The sequence below is a fragment of the Rhea americana genome, unplaced genomic scaffold, assembly GCF_003343005.1.
Source record: "Rhea americana isolate MKP2758 unplaced genomic scaffold, rheAme1 scaffold_525, whole genome shotgun sequence".
In the NCBI taxonomy this organism is placed as follows: Eukaryota; Metazoa; Chordata; class Aves; order Rheiformes; family Rheidae; genus Rhea; species Rhea americana.
The window spans coordinates 59,714-73,855 of NW_028186674.1; the positions used below are offsets into that span (position 1 = coordinate 59,714).

The 14,142-nt window shown below is 44.1% G+C and overlaps 1 protein-coding gene across 1 annotated transcript in view; it reads right to left on the reverse strand.

The window, feature by feature from the left end:
* Positions 1 to 8,603: 8,603 nt before the first annotated feature.
* TMC2 (transmembrane channel like 2) overlaps positions 8,604 to 14,142 on the reverse strand; it is a 39,297-nt gene continuing 33,758 nt past the window's right edge. The window contains exons 18-20 of the mRNA XM_085318201.1: positions 12,360 to 12,438; positions 10,003 to 10,123; positions 8,604 to 8,857 (exon numbers count right to left, since the gene is read on the reverse strand). Of these exons, the coding sequence (XP_085174327.1) occupies positions 8,604 to 8,857; positions 10,003 to 10,123; positions 12,360 to 12,438 (454 nt within the window). The remainder of the gene's footprint in view (positions 8,858 to 10,002; positions 10,124 to 12,359; positions 12,439 to 14,142) is intronic.

Below are 14,142 nucleotides of genomic sequence, written 5' to 3' on the forward strand. Positions count from 1 at the left end.
CTGACCAAAGTACAAGTCTCTTTTTCTCTTCCTCACACTTCCCACTTTATTCTGACAGATCTTTTGACTTCTGCTATTTATTCAGTCCATCCCTCCCTGCCTAATGCCATGTTGGTCTAGTCTCCATACCTCTGCCTGGCAGTGGGTCCCTCTCCACCCCAGGACACCAGGACCTTCTGTCCCTCTGGCCCTGTTGCCTCATTACAGCCAGCTTCCTGGGGGTGCCAACTAGGGGTGGCATCTTGTCAGGGCTCCTCTGTCTATGTGCTCATTTGTACATAGGAAGAGGTTCAACATACTGGCTGCAAGCACCCATGCTCACCTCTTATTTGTTCTTCTCAGTTTTGGAATAAATCAGGAAGGATGCAGAAGATGAGATCCATAAAATGATTTTAATCCTGGAACTTCTTGAAATTTGTTCACTTATATCTCGGTATCTGTGTGAATGTGCACATACACAGATGGTCTCCTAATGCATAGGAGCTTAATGGCCTCCATTTCCTGGTCAAAGGGAGTGTTCGGGTATTCCYGAGCAACATCCTCTCTAAATCTTAAATTGATTATATAAATGTTCAGTGCTGTTTTTGCCTGTCTGTAGATGGCTAAATGAAGGGGAGCAGGGGAATTGGGTCCCCTGGTAAATGGCAATAAAACCAAACCTTTCAGAATTAGCTCACTACAGCATAGCATCAAGTTGATACAGTTTATTTAAAATACACTGTTGAACTCAGATTCAACAATTAGGACTGTGCTGTGTGAGTAATGGGCAGGGACACAGAAATCCTCAAATTGCAGAKTTGCCTTTTCCCTAAGAAAAACTGTATTTTAGCATTTGCAAGTTTCATCTTGGTGCAGATGAAACCAGGCTGACACCTGCCAAAGGACAAGCTGCTGCTCTTAGGCTTAAGCAAATAGTGAGGGGGAGGGGGGAAACAAAACAAAACCAAAACCCCATGACCCCATGATGGAGAGAAAAATCCCCACAGCTGTCAGGCTGCCAAGAYGATAACATTTCATACTGCATGAATCAAAATGGGGGGGATCATTCYTTAATGCTCTGCTTCAGCCTTCCAGTGAGCACTTCATTTTTTTGCTAGTCGGTACTTGGACAGAATGTAGCTGCTCTGAAGAGACATGGTTTAGGGATTCAGTAGGGTCAGACTTCAAAGATCCAAGTYTGACCTGCTTCAGTGGCAGCAAAGCATCTGATTCATTGTCATTCACGAGGCAGAAACTGTGTCAGCATCACTAGCATCTCTCCTGTCTGYGCCATCATATAATCTGTCCTTCTCTGTCATATTTATTTATTTATCCGATGTCTCTTGATAATTCATTTTTACTGCTGGGGATTATGTGCCATTTTATAAGGGCAGCTTTTGACCCAGGCAGAAACATCTATCTTTCAATCTCCCTCTCCCAGAGAAAAGGCAACCTGTTGCTTTCCAGCCTGATGGCACATTCTTCCCCATGGAAATATGGTGGCAGCGCTGCTTGATCCTGAGCAGCCCCTTACTCTGCCCTCCAGGCAGCACTAGACAGGAAAGGCACATGGGCACCAGGGCATGCAGAGAGCAGGGCATCGAGACTGGGAAGAGGACCATATCCACAGCCTGCTGGGGTCTGACAAGGTCCCACAGGACATTAAATCTCTCTTTAGAGCATCTTCACCAGTATGAAAACTACTGCAGGTCTGTGAGCTCATGCTAACTCACTTCTAACAGTTTAAATGTGTATTGGAAAAAAGAGAAGGGAGTAACTGTCTCAGGAAATTGTGTGTGGGGTTGRGTGATGTACCCCCATATTAACAGGCGGCTGGAGCGAGGGATGTCTGTGCTACATGGCAGTGGGTGGCTGCTGACAAGGTAGTACTGGGATGCTTGATGCGCCCATCTGGGGCCTCTCAGGCTGGCCAGGGTGAGTGCCTGCCCTGCTGCTGCCCCAGTCCTCCTGACCATAGACATGGGCTCTGCTCCCAGGGTATGGTCAGAGTAGTGGGTTTGGTTATGGTCCTGTCCCAAGTTCAGGGCTGGTGACAGGTTCCCTAGACAGCCCCCATTACATGATTCCCATGCTTTATCATCCCCTTTGCTGTTTCTTGGTCCTCCTTTTCTCCAGCCTTGAGCCCCTCTTTCTCCACCCTAGTCTCCTCCCAAATAACCAACCCTCACAGTTGCTTTCTCTGTTGGTCCCAGTTTTGTTACATATGTACCCAAATTTGATATTTCTGATAATGTTACATAAGCAATCTCAGCCTTTCACGATATTACTGATATGGTCACCTAGGTACTGTTGGCCTTGCAAGATTATAGTCCCCAAAGTCCCTAGAGCTCTCCTGCAAGCATCTGCGGGGCTTGTCTGTTTCTTGCACAACTCTCTTGTAACCCCTGAGAGATCCAGCTGTTCCCCACAACACTATTYGTAACTTTTGTCAGCTTCTAGCACCTCCCTTTATGTTCAGCATTTTCTCCTGTCATGTCTTTTCCATGTGCTGCTCAGTTAGCATAACCTGGGGCCAGGGCAGCAGGGTGCTGCTGCTGCAATCCTGTGTCATGGGCTCTGAGCAACGAAACAGGGTCGTTTCMCTACGTCTCATCAACATGGAGCCTGGGGATTGGAGGGTTTACGGTCAAGGAAACACTTGTTGTTGCCAGCCCAACAATGTCACTAAATACCCTTTGAGCAAGTGCTGACGATGATGGGAGCATTTGGCAGGCACCTACCAGCATCTCCATCAGGCCACCAGGGAAGAGCCATCAGGTCACAGCTGCTGGCAGTTTATGCAGAAATCCCAGCATAGCCTCTGGCTAGCCTGGCGTAGTAAGCAATGTGCTTTGTAGATGTCAGTGTAGGCTAAAATAAGATTGATTTCCATAACTGGGAAGTTTCTCTGGACATGGTGAACGGCTGCCAGTTGTCTTTCTCATCTTGATTTGTCAGTGAAGATTACTCAGGGTAGTTTATCAGCTGGTGCTTGGCCCTGTACAGCTCACAGTCCTTATATATACTATAGCTCTTGCAGTGTGTGAAGCCATTTTGGTTCAAAGTACTGGACAGATTTCTTTAACTTGAATGTGTAGTTGACAGCCTTCCTAAGTGCTTTGAAAGAAACCAAAAATCCCTCTTCATAACACTGGCAACTGGAAAATTTATGAAGAAATTTTCCTCCTTCCCTGTAAGCAGTGCTTTGCAGCAAAAGATGATGGAAATGCTGAAGAGGCAACGAGGTTGATTAGACAAAAGTCCTCTGTAACTGAGTTTTGAGTAAGATGACAATCTTATTAGCTGTAAAAGTTMAAAGCATGTGATAGATGGTTTTGTCTCAGTGCAGGGACGGTTAAAGAAGCAGAGAATGAAAGAAGGCTCAACAGGATGATCGTGACTACTAATTTGGAGTAAATAAGGCTGTAAGGCTATCAAAAAATACTGATGATGTTTGTGGTGTGCAGTGCTTAATGCAAGCCAAGATATTTTTAATTTCTTCAATTTCTGACCACTAAAGGAGACCAGGAAGTCTGTGGCAGATGACTGAAACCTTTTCTCTAATCCTGTTGCAAAAGGTGGATAGAAGGAATTTGCAGCAAAATGTTGATTTTTCTACTTTGAAGAAGTCAGGGCACTAATATTATGTCACTGAATACAAAATCAGTGTACTCCATGCATTTGCACAAGATACTTGGACCACTTTGCTGGCTTTATGAGCAAATTTGATCTTTGATGTCTACTTTTCTTCTGTCTGAGTACAACTTTGTCTCTCACCACAGTCAAGTACAGTGTGAAAGAAATGGYTGAAAGGTATTTTTGACCCTAAATGAAATGTACCTGCTGGTATCCCTTTTAAAGAYGGTGTTTAGCCAGATTTTGCGCAGCTGTCCTTTCTTTCTTGAAATTCCTGTTAGTCAGTTAAACTGAGCAGATACTCAGTCTTCCCATACTCTTTCTGACCACACAAAAGAATGACTGATGTCTACAAGAGTCACCTGTTTAGAGTGTTCAGTCAGAATAATAAGAGTTAAGCTTGCACATTTTCCTGCTTTTTAACAAAACCAGTTGGAATGCATCATTAGAAGCTGGTGCTAAGAAGAGATGTGTAAAATTTGCAAAGCAGAGGGTTTTCTTAACTGTACAAGGAAGCAAACCGTGTGCTGTATTAGATGTACTGGGAACCTTCTAACAACACACATGGAACTTTTTTCTTCTTCTTTCTTTTCCCTTTCACCTTAAAATTAGCCTGAGCCCCAGAGGAAGCTTGGGATGGATATATTTTTTCAGCAAATGGCAGGGGAGGAGGGAAAAAAAGATCAATGCTGAATTCTCAGACAAGTACTTGTTGCTGTTCCTAAGAACAGAAAAATAAGGAAGAAACCAAATGCTACTGAATGCTCTAATGAGTTTGTGAAGTTTAATGTCTAATTGCACCTGARTAACTGGTAAATAGGCTCAAAATTCACAGAGACAAATAATCATTTCCATTCAATAGGACAACTGAGGGTTGACATTTTTACACTCTTTTGCATTGTTGTGATTTAATAGGTGTCCCAGTTTTGAATTGGAGACAAGGAGAGGAGTTGTCACTGGTCTTTGCAGAAATTGTTGTGCAGCTAGTATTGTTGCCCATATATCCTGAAAGCTCTGAGCTAGCAAAAGCTAGCCAATATATCATTAGAGATGAGCAAACCTTGAAAGATTCATTAGCTAATGAGCAGACAGGTGTGCCAGTGATGATGCAGTGCTTTGTAATACTCGGTATTATTGCAAGGGTCAGAGGCCTGATTCAGAGAGCATTCAAACCCTGGAATAGTTATTTACTCAGTCTTGATCTAAATCTGTCCAAGCTCAGTCAGGTTTTCAAAATCAGCTTGGAGGTCTCATCAGTTCTAGATTCTTCATAAGATTTCTTATTGGTATTACTCCTTGTCAAAACAAGTTAATAAATATATAAAGCTATTCTGCACCTTTCCTTCACGTGTGCACACACACATTCACATGTGTGCACACATGTTTCCAACTGATTCATATTTTCTAGCAAAGATATAAGATCTGAACTCACTTCTCCCCCTTGCTTGGAAATCATGTTTTAATGTGAAATTAGGACTTGAGAAGAGAGAAGTCCTATTCTTTGTTTTGCAACCATTTGCTAAGAGACTGCAGTTAATAGGGCAGACCAACTGAATTGCAAATCAATGAGGATAGGATTAGAGATCTTCTGGGCAAGCTTAACATCCACAAATCCATGGGCCCAGATGGGATGCACCCACGGGTACTGAGGGAGCTGGCRGATGTTATTGCCAAGCTGCTCTCCATCATCTTTGAAAGGTCCTGGAGAACTGGAGAGGTGCCTGAGGACTGGAAGAAAGCCAGTGTCACTCCAGTCTTCAAGAAGGGCAAGAAGGAGGACCCAGGCAACATAGGCCAATCAACCTCACCTCCATCCCTGGAAAGGTAATGGAACAGCTCATTCTGGATGTCATCTCTAAGCATGTAGAGGAAAAGAAGGTGATCGGGTGTAGCCAGCATGGATTCAACCAGGGGAAATCCTGCTTCACCAATCTGATAGCCTTCTGTGATGGAGTGACTGGCTGGGTAGATGAGGGGAGRGCAGTGGACATTGTGTACCTTGACTTCAGCAAGGCTTTGGACACTGTCTCCCATGATATCCTCCTAGATAAACTCAGGAAGTGTGGGTTAGATGAGTGGACAGTGAGGTGAATTGAGAACTAGCTGAAAGGCAGAGCTCAGAGGGTYGTCATCAGTGGCGTGGAGTCCAGTTGGAGGCCTGTGGCTAGTGGCRTYCCCCAGGGCTCAGTACTGGCTCCCATCCTGTTCAACTTCTTCACCAATGACCTGGATGAGGGGATGGAGTGCATCCTCAGCAAGTTTGCTGATGATACCAAGCTGGGAGGAGTGGCTGACACACCTGAGGGCTGTGCTGCCATTCAGAGAGACCTGGACAGGCTGGAGAGCTGGGCAGAGAGGAACCTCATGAGGTTGAACAAGGGCAAGTGCAGAGTCCTGCACCTAGGGAAAAACAACGCTAGGCACCWGKACAAGCTGGGTGCTGCCCTACTGGAGAGCAGCTCTGCAGAAAAGGACCTGGGAGTGCTGGTGGATGACAAGTTGACCATGAGCCAGCAATGTGCCTTTGTGGCCAAGAAGGTCAATGGTGTCCTGGGGTGCATCAGGAAGATTGTTGCCAGCAGGTCAAGGAAGGTGATCCTGCTCTGGTGAGGCCTCATCTCGAGTAGTGCATCCAGTTCTAGGCTCCCCAGTACAAGAGAGAGATGGAGCTACTGGAGAGAGTCCAGTGTAGGGCTACAAGGATGATCAGAGGGCTGGAGTATCTGCCCTAGGAGGAATGGCTGTGAGAGCTGGGCCTGGGGAAGAGAAGACTGAGGGGGGATCTTATCAATGTGTATAAGTACCTGAAGGGAGGGTGTCAAGGGGACGGGGACAAACTCTTTTCAGTTGTCCCATGTGACAGGACAAGAGGCAATGGGCAGAAATTGAACCACMGGAAGTTCTGCCTGAATGTGAGGAGGAATTTCTTCMCTGTGAGAGTGACGGAGCACTGGCACAGGTTGCCCAGAGAGGTKGTGGAGTYTCCTTCTCTGGAGATCTTCAAGGCCCGCCTGGATGCAACCCTGTCTAACATGCTGTAGGTGATCCTGCTGATCAGGGAGGTTGGATGAGATGATCTCCAGAGGTCCCTTCTAACCTTACTGACTCTATGATTTTACCATTCTATGAATCAACCATGTCACTCCTGCAAGATCCTTCTCGCTTCACAGGCTGACAGCATGTTCGTCCACTGCAGCTTAACACTTTGTGGGATGTATTTTCTATGCACACCTATGGGAAAGAATGACGGGCAACATTCTCCATGTCCTGTTACACTTTAGCTTCAATTTGTTCTGCCATGACAATCTTTTTGCTCTTTACAATCTTTCGTAAAGATTATGACTATTTTGATGTTTATAAGGGAGTTTTATTTGTCTCTGACCGGCATTACTACCGCTCTTAGGCACACCAGAAAAAGCCTTCTCTTGTCTGACTTCACTTAATTGGCTGGATATCTCTGCAGACCAGCACAGCAGGAGAGGTAAGCGCATCCGCATAGCACTAGGGCCTCCTGCAGCAATGAGCAAGTGAAGACTTTATCTGTGAGACCCAGTTCTGAAAAAACTCCTTTCAAGACCAGGAAATAAATCCAATAAGCAACTTCCTGTGAAGGTTTCTCTGGGGAATGGGCAACACAGACCATTGCGACCTATCTGGGAATAGCCAAACTGACATGGGTCTGCATATCAGGGACATCTGTGGCTACAAATAAACTATAGACTTTTCTGTATTTGAAAGCAAAATGTAGTCTTTTAATTTTTGAAGAACTCCTGAATTCTCCTTTTATTTGACTCTCATTTAAATCTCCTAGAAGTACCTCTCTAGTACACGATCTACCGGTTCTAATTCATAAAGCACAGACATGCAAAAATCAGAGAGGTATTTAAGTTCTTAAATTCTATTAATTCTTACTAGAAATTAGACGCCTAAATACTTTTCTTGATTTGCATCTGAAAAAAAAGAATCCTATTCCCAATCTGCTTCACATTTAACCTAACTAAATCTCTTTACTTTGTTCCTGAAAGGCAGATATTCCTGTATTGAAAGTCAAATGGTCTATAAAGTCAAGGAAGAGATGTAAATTACAGAATTTCTTTTCCTGAACATATCATATGAGATGATTTATTGCCTTTAGTGGGAAAACTGCAGAGGAGAACCTTTAATTTCAAACATTTCACTTAGCTGTCGTGGAACAGTTACTAGCAAGATTTATGATTTTATTTTTACTCAAGAACATGGATTTATTTTCCAGAGAAATTTTATGAAGAACAATGCATATATGAACACTCATTCTTTTCCCAGATCTAAGCTTTCCAAGACATAAACAGTAACAAACTGAAGATGTAAAAGAGCAGGGCAGCTCAGAGCAGCCCTACCACTAAGTTCTGGGAAGTYCCAGGTTCTAGCTCTGTGTATCTGGAATATATGATCTTGAAATTGCCCCAGAAATTTCTAAATGGTTATATTTGGGAATCAGGCTAAAGCGCTTGTAGATTCTCAAACATTTTGAGCTGTATTACTAAATCAGAAGTAGTGTCTAAGGGGGAAAATCATGGTGCAAACTGCTRTGAATAGAGAGATCCCAGAAGAAGTGGTGGCGAGATGCACAGCAAAGTTGAAACAAACGGATGAAAGATTGGAGCAGGTAAACTGAAGGAGAGCTATCATAGAGGACAAAATACAGTTGACAAAACCTTCTCTCATGCTAATCTAGTGGGTACTGTACATAGTAGTTCAGCAATGCCACAACTGTTTTTCAGCCTGACCCCATCCTGTCATCTTTGTGATCAAAATCAGTGCAGCCATTACTGTTTGCAACTTCGAAGTACTACTACACTTCTAAACAAGCCTGTTATAGCTAGAATCAATGTTGGATCAATATAGATCATTAATGCATGACCAACGTACAATAATCATTTTCTACTAAAACTACTATAGGTCATACAATACATCTATTTTAATGGCAAATAGGAGAAATGTTGCTGAGCTTATCGAGCAGCATATGGGTAGTGTGGCTGTCCTCTCCCCCTCCAAGGTACTGGTCCGGGTGGGTAAACCCCCAGCCTGGGCTGGCCAGGGTAAGGTGCCCTGACACCAGGCATCGGTGGCCGTGTCACGAGCACATGCAGCGGTGGGGTTAGTGCAGCTCCTCTCCTGGTGCTTACAGGGTTGCCATCCTCAGCTGCTGCTTTTCCTTGTTTTCCAATAGGGATGGTTTTATTAGGAGGCTCTATTTTTTTGTCTAGAGCAAAAATTATGAATGTTATTTTCTTGAAAGTAAGCGCTGTCTTTCTCCCTTTCCCCAGTGGCTGCTGTTTCTTCTACATGCAATAACCCAGTTGTGTGAGGATTTGTTTGAATATCTAAGTGATGAAACCATAAACAAGACTGTTAGCCCACAGCCAAAATCCAGTATGTGTCTCTATTGTCCAAACTCTTCCTCGCAGGTTCTTACCAGTGCATTTCTGAGACATGATAGTCCTACCAGCCATGCTGGTAAGCATCTAGCSTTATGATGGTGATCAATAACTCCTGGTTTTAGTCTTTATTTTCAACCCACCTGCGATGTTTCAAGCACTATTTCCATCTTAATGAAAGCCCTGGATCTGCTCTAGGGAGAATGTATATCAAGTTGRTCACAACTTTTCAACTCATCTCAGTCTGTCTAAGAGACAGAGACAGCTCGTCTAAATGGTAATGGATTGTGGTGGCACTGATCTATTCCCCCTCCAGCCCCCATCTACATTAAGATAAAATCAAAATCTTTTAAATTTGAGGTTTTGTTTTTCAAAAAACAATAGCAAGAGACTCTGGTAGAAATGGCAGGTTCAGACTGATGCTAAAAGGTCTGGCTCACACTTTCCTCAAGAGCACCCTAACTCTGATGGTAATACCTCCTTCTGCAGCCACTCCTCTAGCCAGAGACTCCACTCAGTAGAGCTTACTATGTGCATTTGTTTGTCCTAACTGTGACCAGCACAGCCTTATAAAAAGCTTCTGTCTCATTCACAATGAATTTTCCAGTGAAAACATCAGTTGGTAAGAAAGTTCTTGACCAGCTCAACTCAACAGCCCAGAAACAAGGAGTTTCTTGAGTGAATTGTCACTTTCATGTTTGATATGATTAGTAGCTTGATTTTGAATCATAATGTTGGACTGTAATTCCCACACTTTGCTAAGGCTATATGAGACATAACCCAGTCTTAAAGGCCATTTCTTGGTCTCCATTGACAGACAGACTTTTGTAAGTAAACAAAATCTGTGCTAGTTATACTCCTCCAATCCCTTGCCAATCCCATGTTCTTTCAGTTTCTTTATCCTTGCCTGTCATCATTTGATGACAAAGGGAACCTTTCCAGGAGGATTAAGTGGTGGTTTTGTTTTTACCTTCCACTTGTTTGGGGTGACTTTCACTCTTCACACCTGGTTGAAATAAATCCTCCAGATCTTGCATCGCAGAATTTGTGGTGGCTTTGTTGTTTCTCTTGTTTTTTTCCTCTTCACGGAGCTGCATTAATTGAAACCATCAGGTTTAGTTCGCAACTGAAGACATAATCTGTGACATGACTGCCTGGTGTCATGCTTGGCCTGGCTAAGTATGAGTGTAATCTCTTTCTCAAGTTCAAAGTGTTGCTAAACATCAGTCCAGAGACATCTTGTCTGGCTTTATAGAAAAGAAATGAATCCTAGACGGAATCAAGAGCCTTGGAAACAACAACCTTGTTCTTGTTACGGGAAAGTGCTAGTGGATAACATTGCTTAGGTTTCTCAGACTGTGTGTTTCTGCAGCTGCCTATCTGCACTTACTGAGATTTTTTTTTGCAAAATTGTATCTCTTCAGGTGGGTGTCTGTGACTGTAGGGCTATCTTTGATTTTAGTTGCATGTTTTGGGGTCTTTGAAAGATTTCCTTCTGGTTAACAAAGCGAGAAAAATATAARGGGATTCTCTGTATACAGGACAAGCATGCTACGTGGGGAAAGGGAGAGAGTTCCCCTTTTTTATGCAAAGAGAAAGCTTAGGTGGACACCATTCCAGCTCCATCCCTCCTCCCAAAAGGAAGGCTTGCTAATAGAGAGGGCTGTATGCCTGAGCCAGTGTCCAGCCTGAGCTGACCAGTGCATGGGGCATGGGGTCCAAGGTGGTTTGTAGCCTCACTCCACACAGAGGTCCCAGTCTGTGGAGATGACTCCATCCCTTTAAGTGAACCAGGCAGAATTTTGGGGCAGCCAAGGCAAATATTAATGAGCTCAACAGGTTGTCATGCTGGGGTCACCAGCAGGCTCCAATCACTGAGCCTCTCTGCCAGTACCAGGCAGCTCCCCGCCCTGCTCCCTAAGCAGCAGGACCATGCCAAACCCTCCCCTTCTGCTCTGCTGCACACCTCTCAGCTACTTCAGCAAATCTGCAGGTGCATGTGGGATAGAGATACAGAAAGCCTATGCAAAGAGAGGAACTTGTCTGTGGATGTTGCTGTGTCTCTGAGAAGTACTGAGCTCTGCCTCATGACGCTTCCACAGGGGATTGTGGTCATTTGTCCCAGCAAAGAGTTGGTTTGCATAGCATAAACCAGCTATGTGTCCGTAAGTCCAGCTTTGCTGTAAGAGGGGCAGGGGCTTAACTTTTGCAATACTTGAAGGTGCTCTAGGAACCAAGACCCGTGTTTTAAGTCATGTGCACAAGTGATTGGTACTGAATTTGGACACTCAGAGCAAYGGAGGCTCAGAATGGAGTCTCGTTTCTCAGTGCTTGCTTTCTCACTTTTAATGTTGCACTGATCTCTGTTTTATGTAATGCACTATATGCAGCTTTGATTCCCTGGCTTGAATTCTGCCCTGTACCATTAAAATGGATGATACCACTCTTCCAGTGGGATCACATTCAACTYTTATGCAGGGCTGGATACTGCAAGTATGTCTATATTTTACAAAACAATATTGTGTTAGAGACCCATCAGAAAAGCTCTGAGGGAAACAAATATTGCCAGACCAGCATGTGTCCTGGAAGCAGGACAGCTACATGARCATGGCTTTGCCCTGTTTCTCATCAACTCTAATTAGCTGAGCAGGAGCAGAGCTGCACTTCTTCAGATAAACTGCTTCCAGACCTAATTCATACCAGTTCAGGGGTCTCTGCATCGTGGTCCTCTGCATGTTGCAAATCTTCCCTAGTTCTGCATATCAGAAGGTCCAAATCCTATCCTGCTAATACAAGCAGTTTAATCTGTATCTTAATTTTCCAATCTGTACGACAGAGATACCAGTCTTCTTTTTCAATGCTTTGAGAATTATTGGTATAAAAAATTTTTTTTATATATATATATATATGTATAAAAACATAAGAATAAATATAAAATGTTATTGTCACGTTGTTATTATGGCTCTTTGCTCTTCAGCTTGTATGAAACCTGATTGTTGTTTTGATAGGCTTATCATTGTCCCTGGGAAAYTGCTGTTTCCAAAACATTACTTGAACTTTGAGGTAACGTATYTTTGTAGATTGAAAATGCTATTGCTGGGAAAACTCAGTGCAGTTATGTATGAAATAGAAGCCCATTGTGGGATAAGACCACTCTTTGCAGTTAGCCATTAAATCGAACCAAAAAGGAATGAATAAAAGTAAAATGTGTCTTCTTCCTGTGTCACTAAAGTGGTCTAAAGTGAAAAGCAATTTAAAAGCATGTGTTACCCATCAAACCTGAAGTCCATGGTATGTCAAAGACAGCTTTGTCAGATGAATACTTACCATTTGCATTTTCTTCTTCAGCTCTGCATTGGCGCGTTGGTATGCTTCGGACACTGCATTTAGGTAATAGATGGCAAGGCTACAAAAACAAATGTGTTGCTGTAGTGATAGGATCAAGCGAGAGAGGAACTTTTAAAGGGTGGGAAATTAAAATCCCTGGAGCTGATGCTTTCCTGAGAGCACTGAGGGAAGACTTAAAACCCAAATGGTGGGAATTTCTCCAAAGAACGACCTTACTGTTTGGCTCACAAATGAGCAAAGCCAACCACATTTGTCTTATTTGACCTGTCTTCTAGTTCTGGGAAAATTCCCAGTGTTGTGCTGGACTCAAAGAGCTCCTGTAGAAATGGCAGAGCTCCCAAGCAGCCCTGCACTCACAACTGCCACTGTCCCTGAGCTGGAGATACCAGCACACATTGATTCACTTTATATCACAGCAGGCCTGACAGATAGGGAACTTACATTTTAAAGAAATCTTTAAGGTCATATCTGGCAGCAGCTGGCATTGACTAGCACTGGGAATCACCAACGAGCCATCAGTAACCTCATAAACATTCCTGCCTGGTTTGTGTCTTTCATGTCTTGCAGATCCTTTGTTCTTTTACTTCCAGCACCTTCACTTCTTCCTCACTTGGATGGCACCCTCAAACACATATTTCTTAGTGGGTCTGCTGTGCTGTGGGGGTGATGGGCTAGGAGTATGTGTTGACCAAACCCAATGTAGTGGCTGTGTCCAGAGGTCCACGTTGACCGGCTCTGACACAAGTGTATTTCAAGCAGGACCCACTGCAACCCATGCAGTAGCCTACGTACAGTGGGCCCTACTCCATCACTGCCTGCCTCCCAGTACCTAKTTTTTTCCTCTGACAGTCTGCAGGCTGCCTTGAGAGGCTCAAAGCTTAGGAGGAATTTAGGCTTTTTCATGGCACAGTCAAGTAAGACGGGCTGCAGTAGTCCAGTAATTCTGTTCCAAAAAAAAAAAAAAAGAAGAGAGAGAGAGAGAGAGAGAGAAGAAAAAAATAAGGCCATCCTGCCTCCTCCTGTCTTGTCGTGGACTCCCTCTACTTCCTCTACATAAGCCTTGGTCCTTGGGTCTTTCCTCAGCAAGCCCATTCAACTCCCTGGTCTGGATGAAAATGAACTCCACGGATGCAGGGCACAGCTTTCTGCTAGGCTAGCAGGTCCTACAGGCTCATACCCCAGCAGTGGAGCTGGCTTCAAGGGGGAGCCCATGTCCGTTTTTGCTGGCRGCAGCCTTTTAGGTAGATTCCTCTCTCTCATTCAGCTGATACAAGATAGCCATCAGGTTACACAGGAAACCTAGAAAAAACTAGGAAGGCAAGAAAGCTGTGGCAGAGCAGGGCCTGAACCCTCTCCTGAAAGTGTGGTGCATGAAGCAGAGACAGGGAGATGATGGTGAGCAGCAGCCAGGTCAGAGTGGAGCCACTGGCTTTTGCTTCATTTYCTTCTGTGAAAAGGGCAGGCCAAAGAGAGGAGAACAGGAGCTAAACTGGGGAGATCTGAAAGGCAACTGGGATAAAAGAAGGTTTCCTGRCAGCCAGCCTTGGTGCACAGAGAGGTGAGTATTTTAAAACATGCCCAAGTGTCTGGGACTGTCTCACCACCACTGCCACCTGCCAGCCAGTAATGTTTTGGTTGTCAAACATGTCTCCTCCTGCCTTTTGTAGAGTGCTTTTATTCTTCTAAATTATAAACATCATCTGCTCTGTGACTCTGAGCCATTCCTGGGAAAAGCACCACCCGCTCAGATCACTGATTTTCA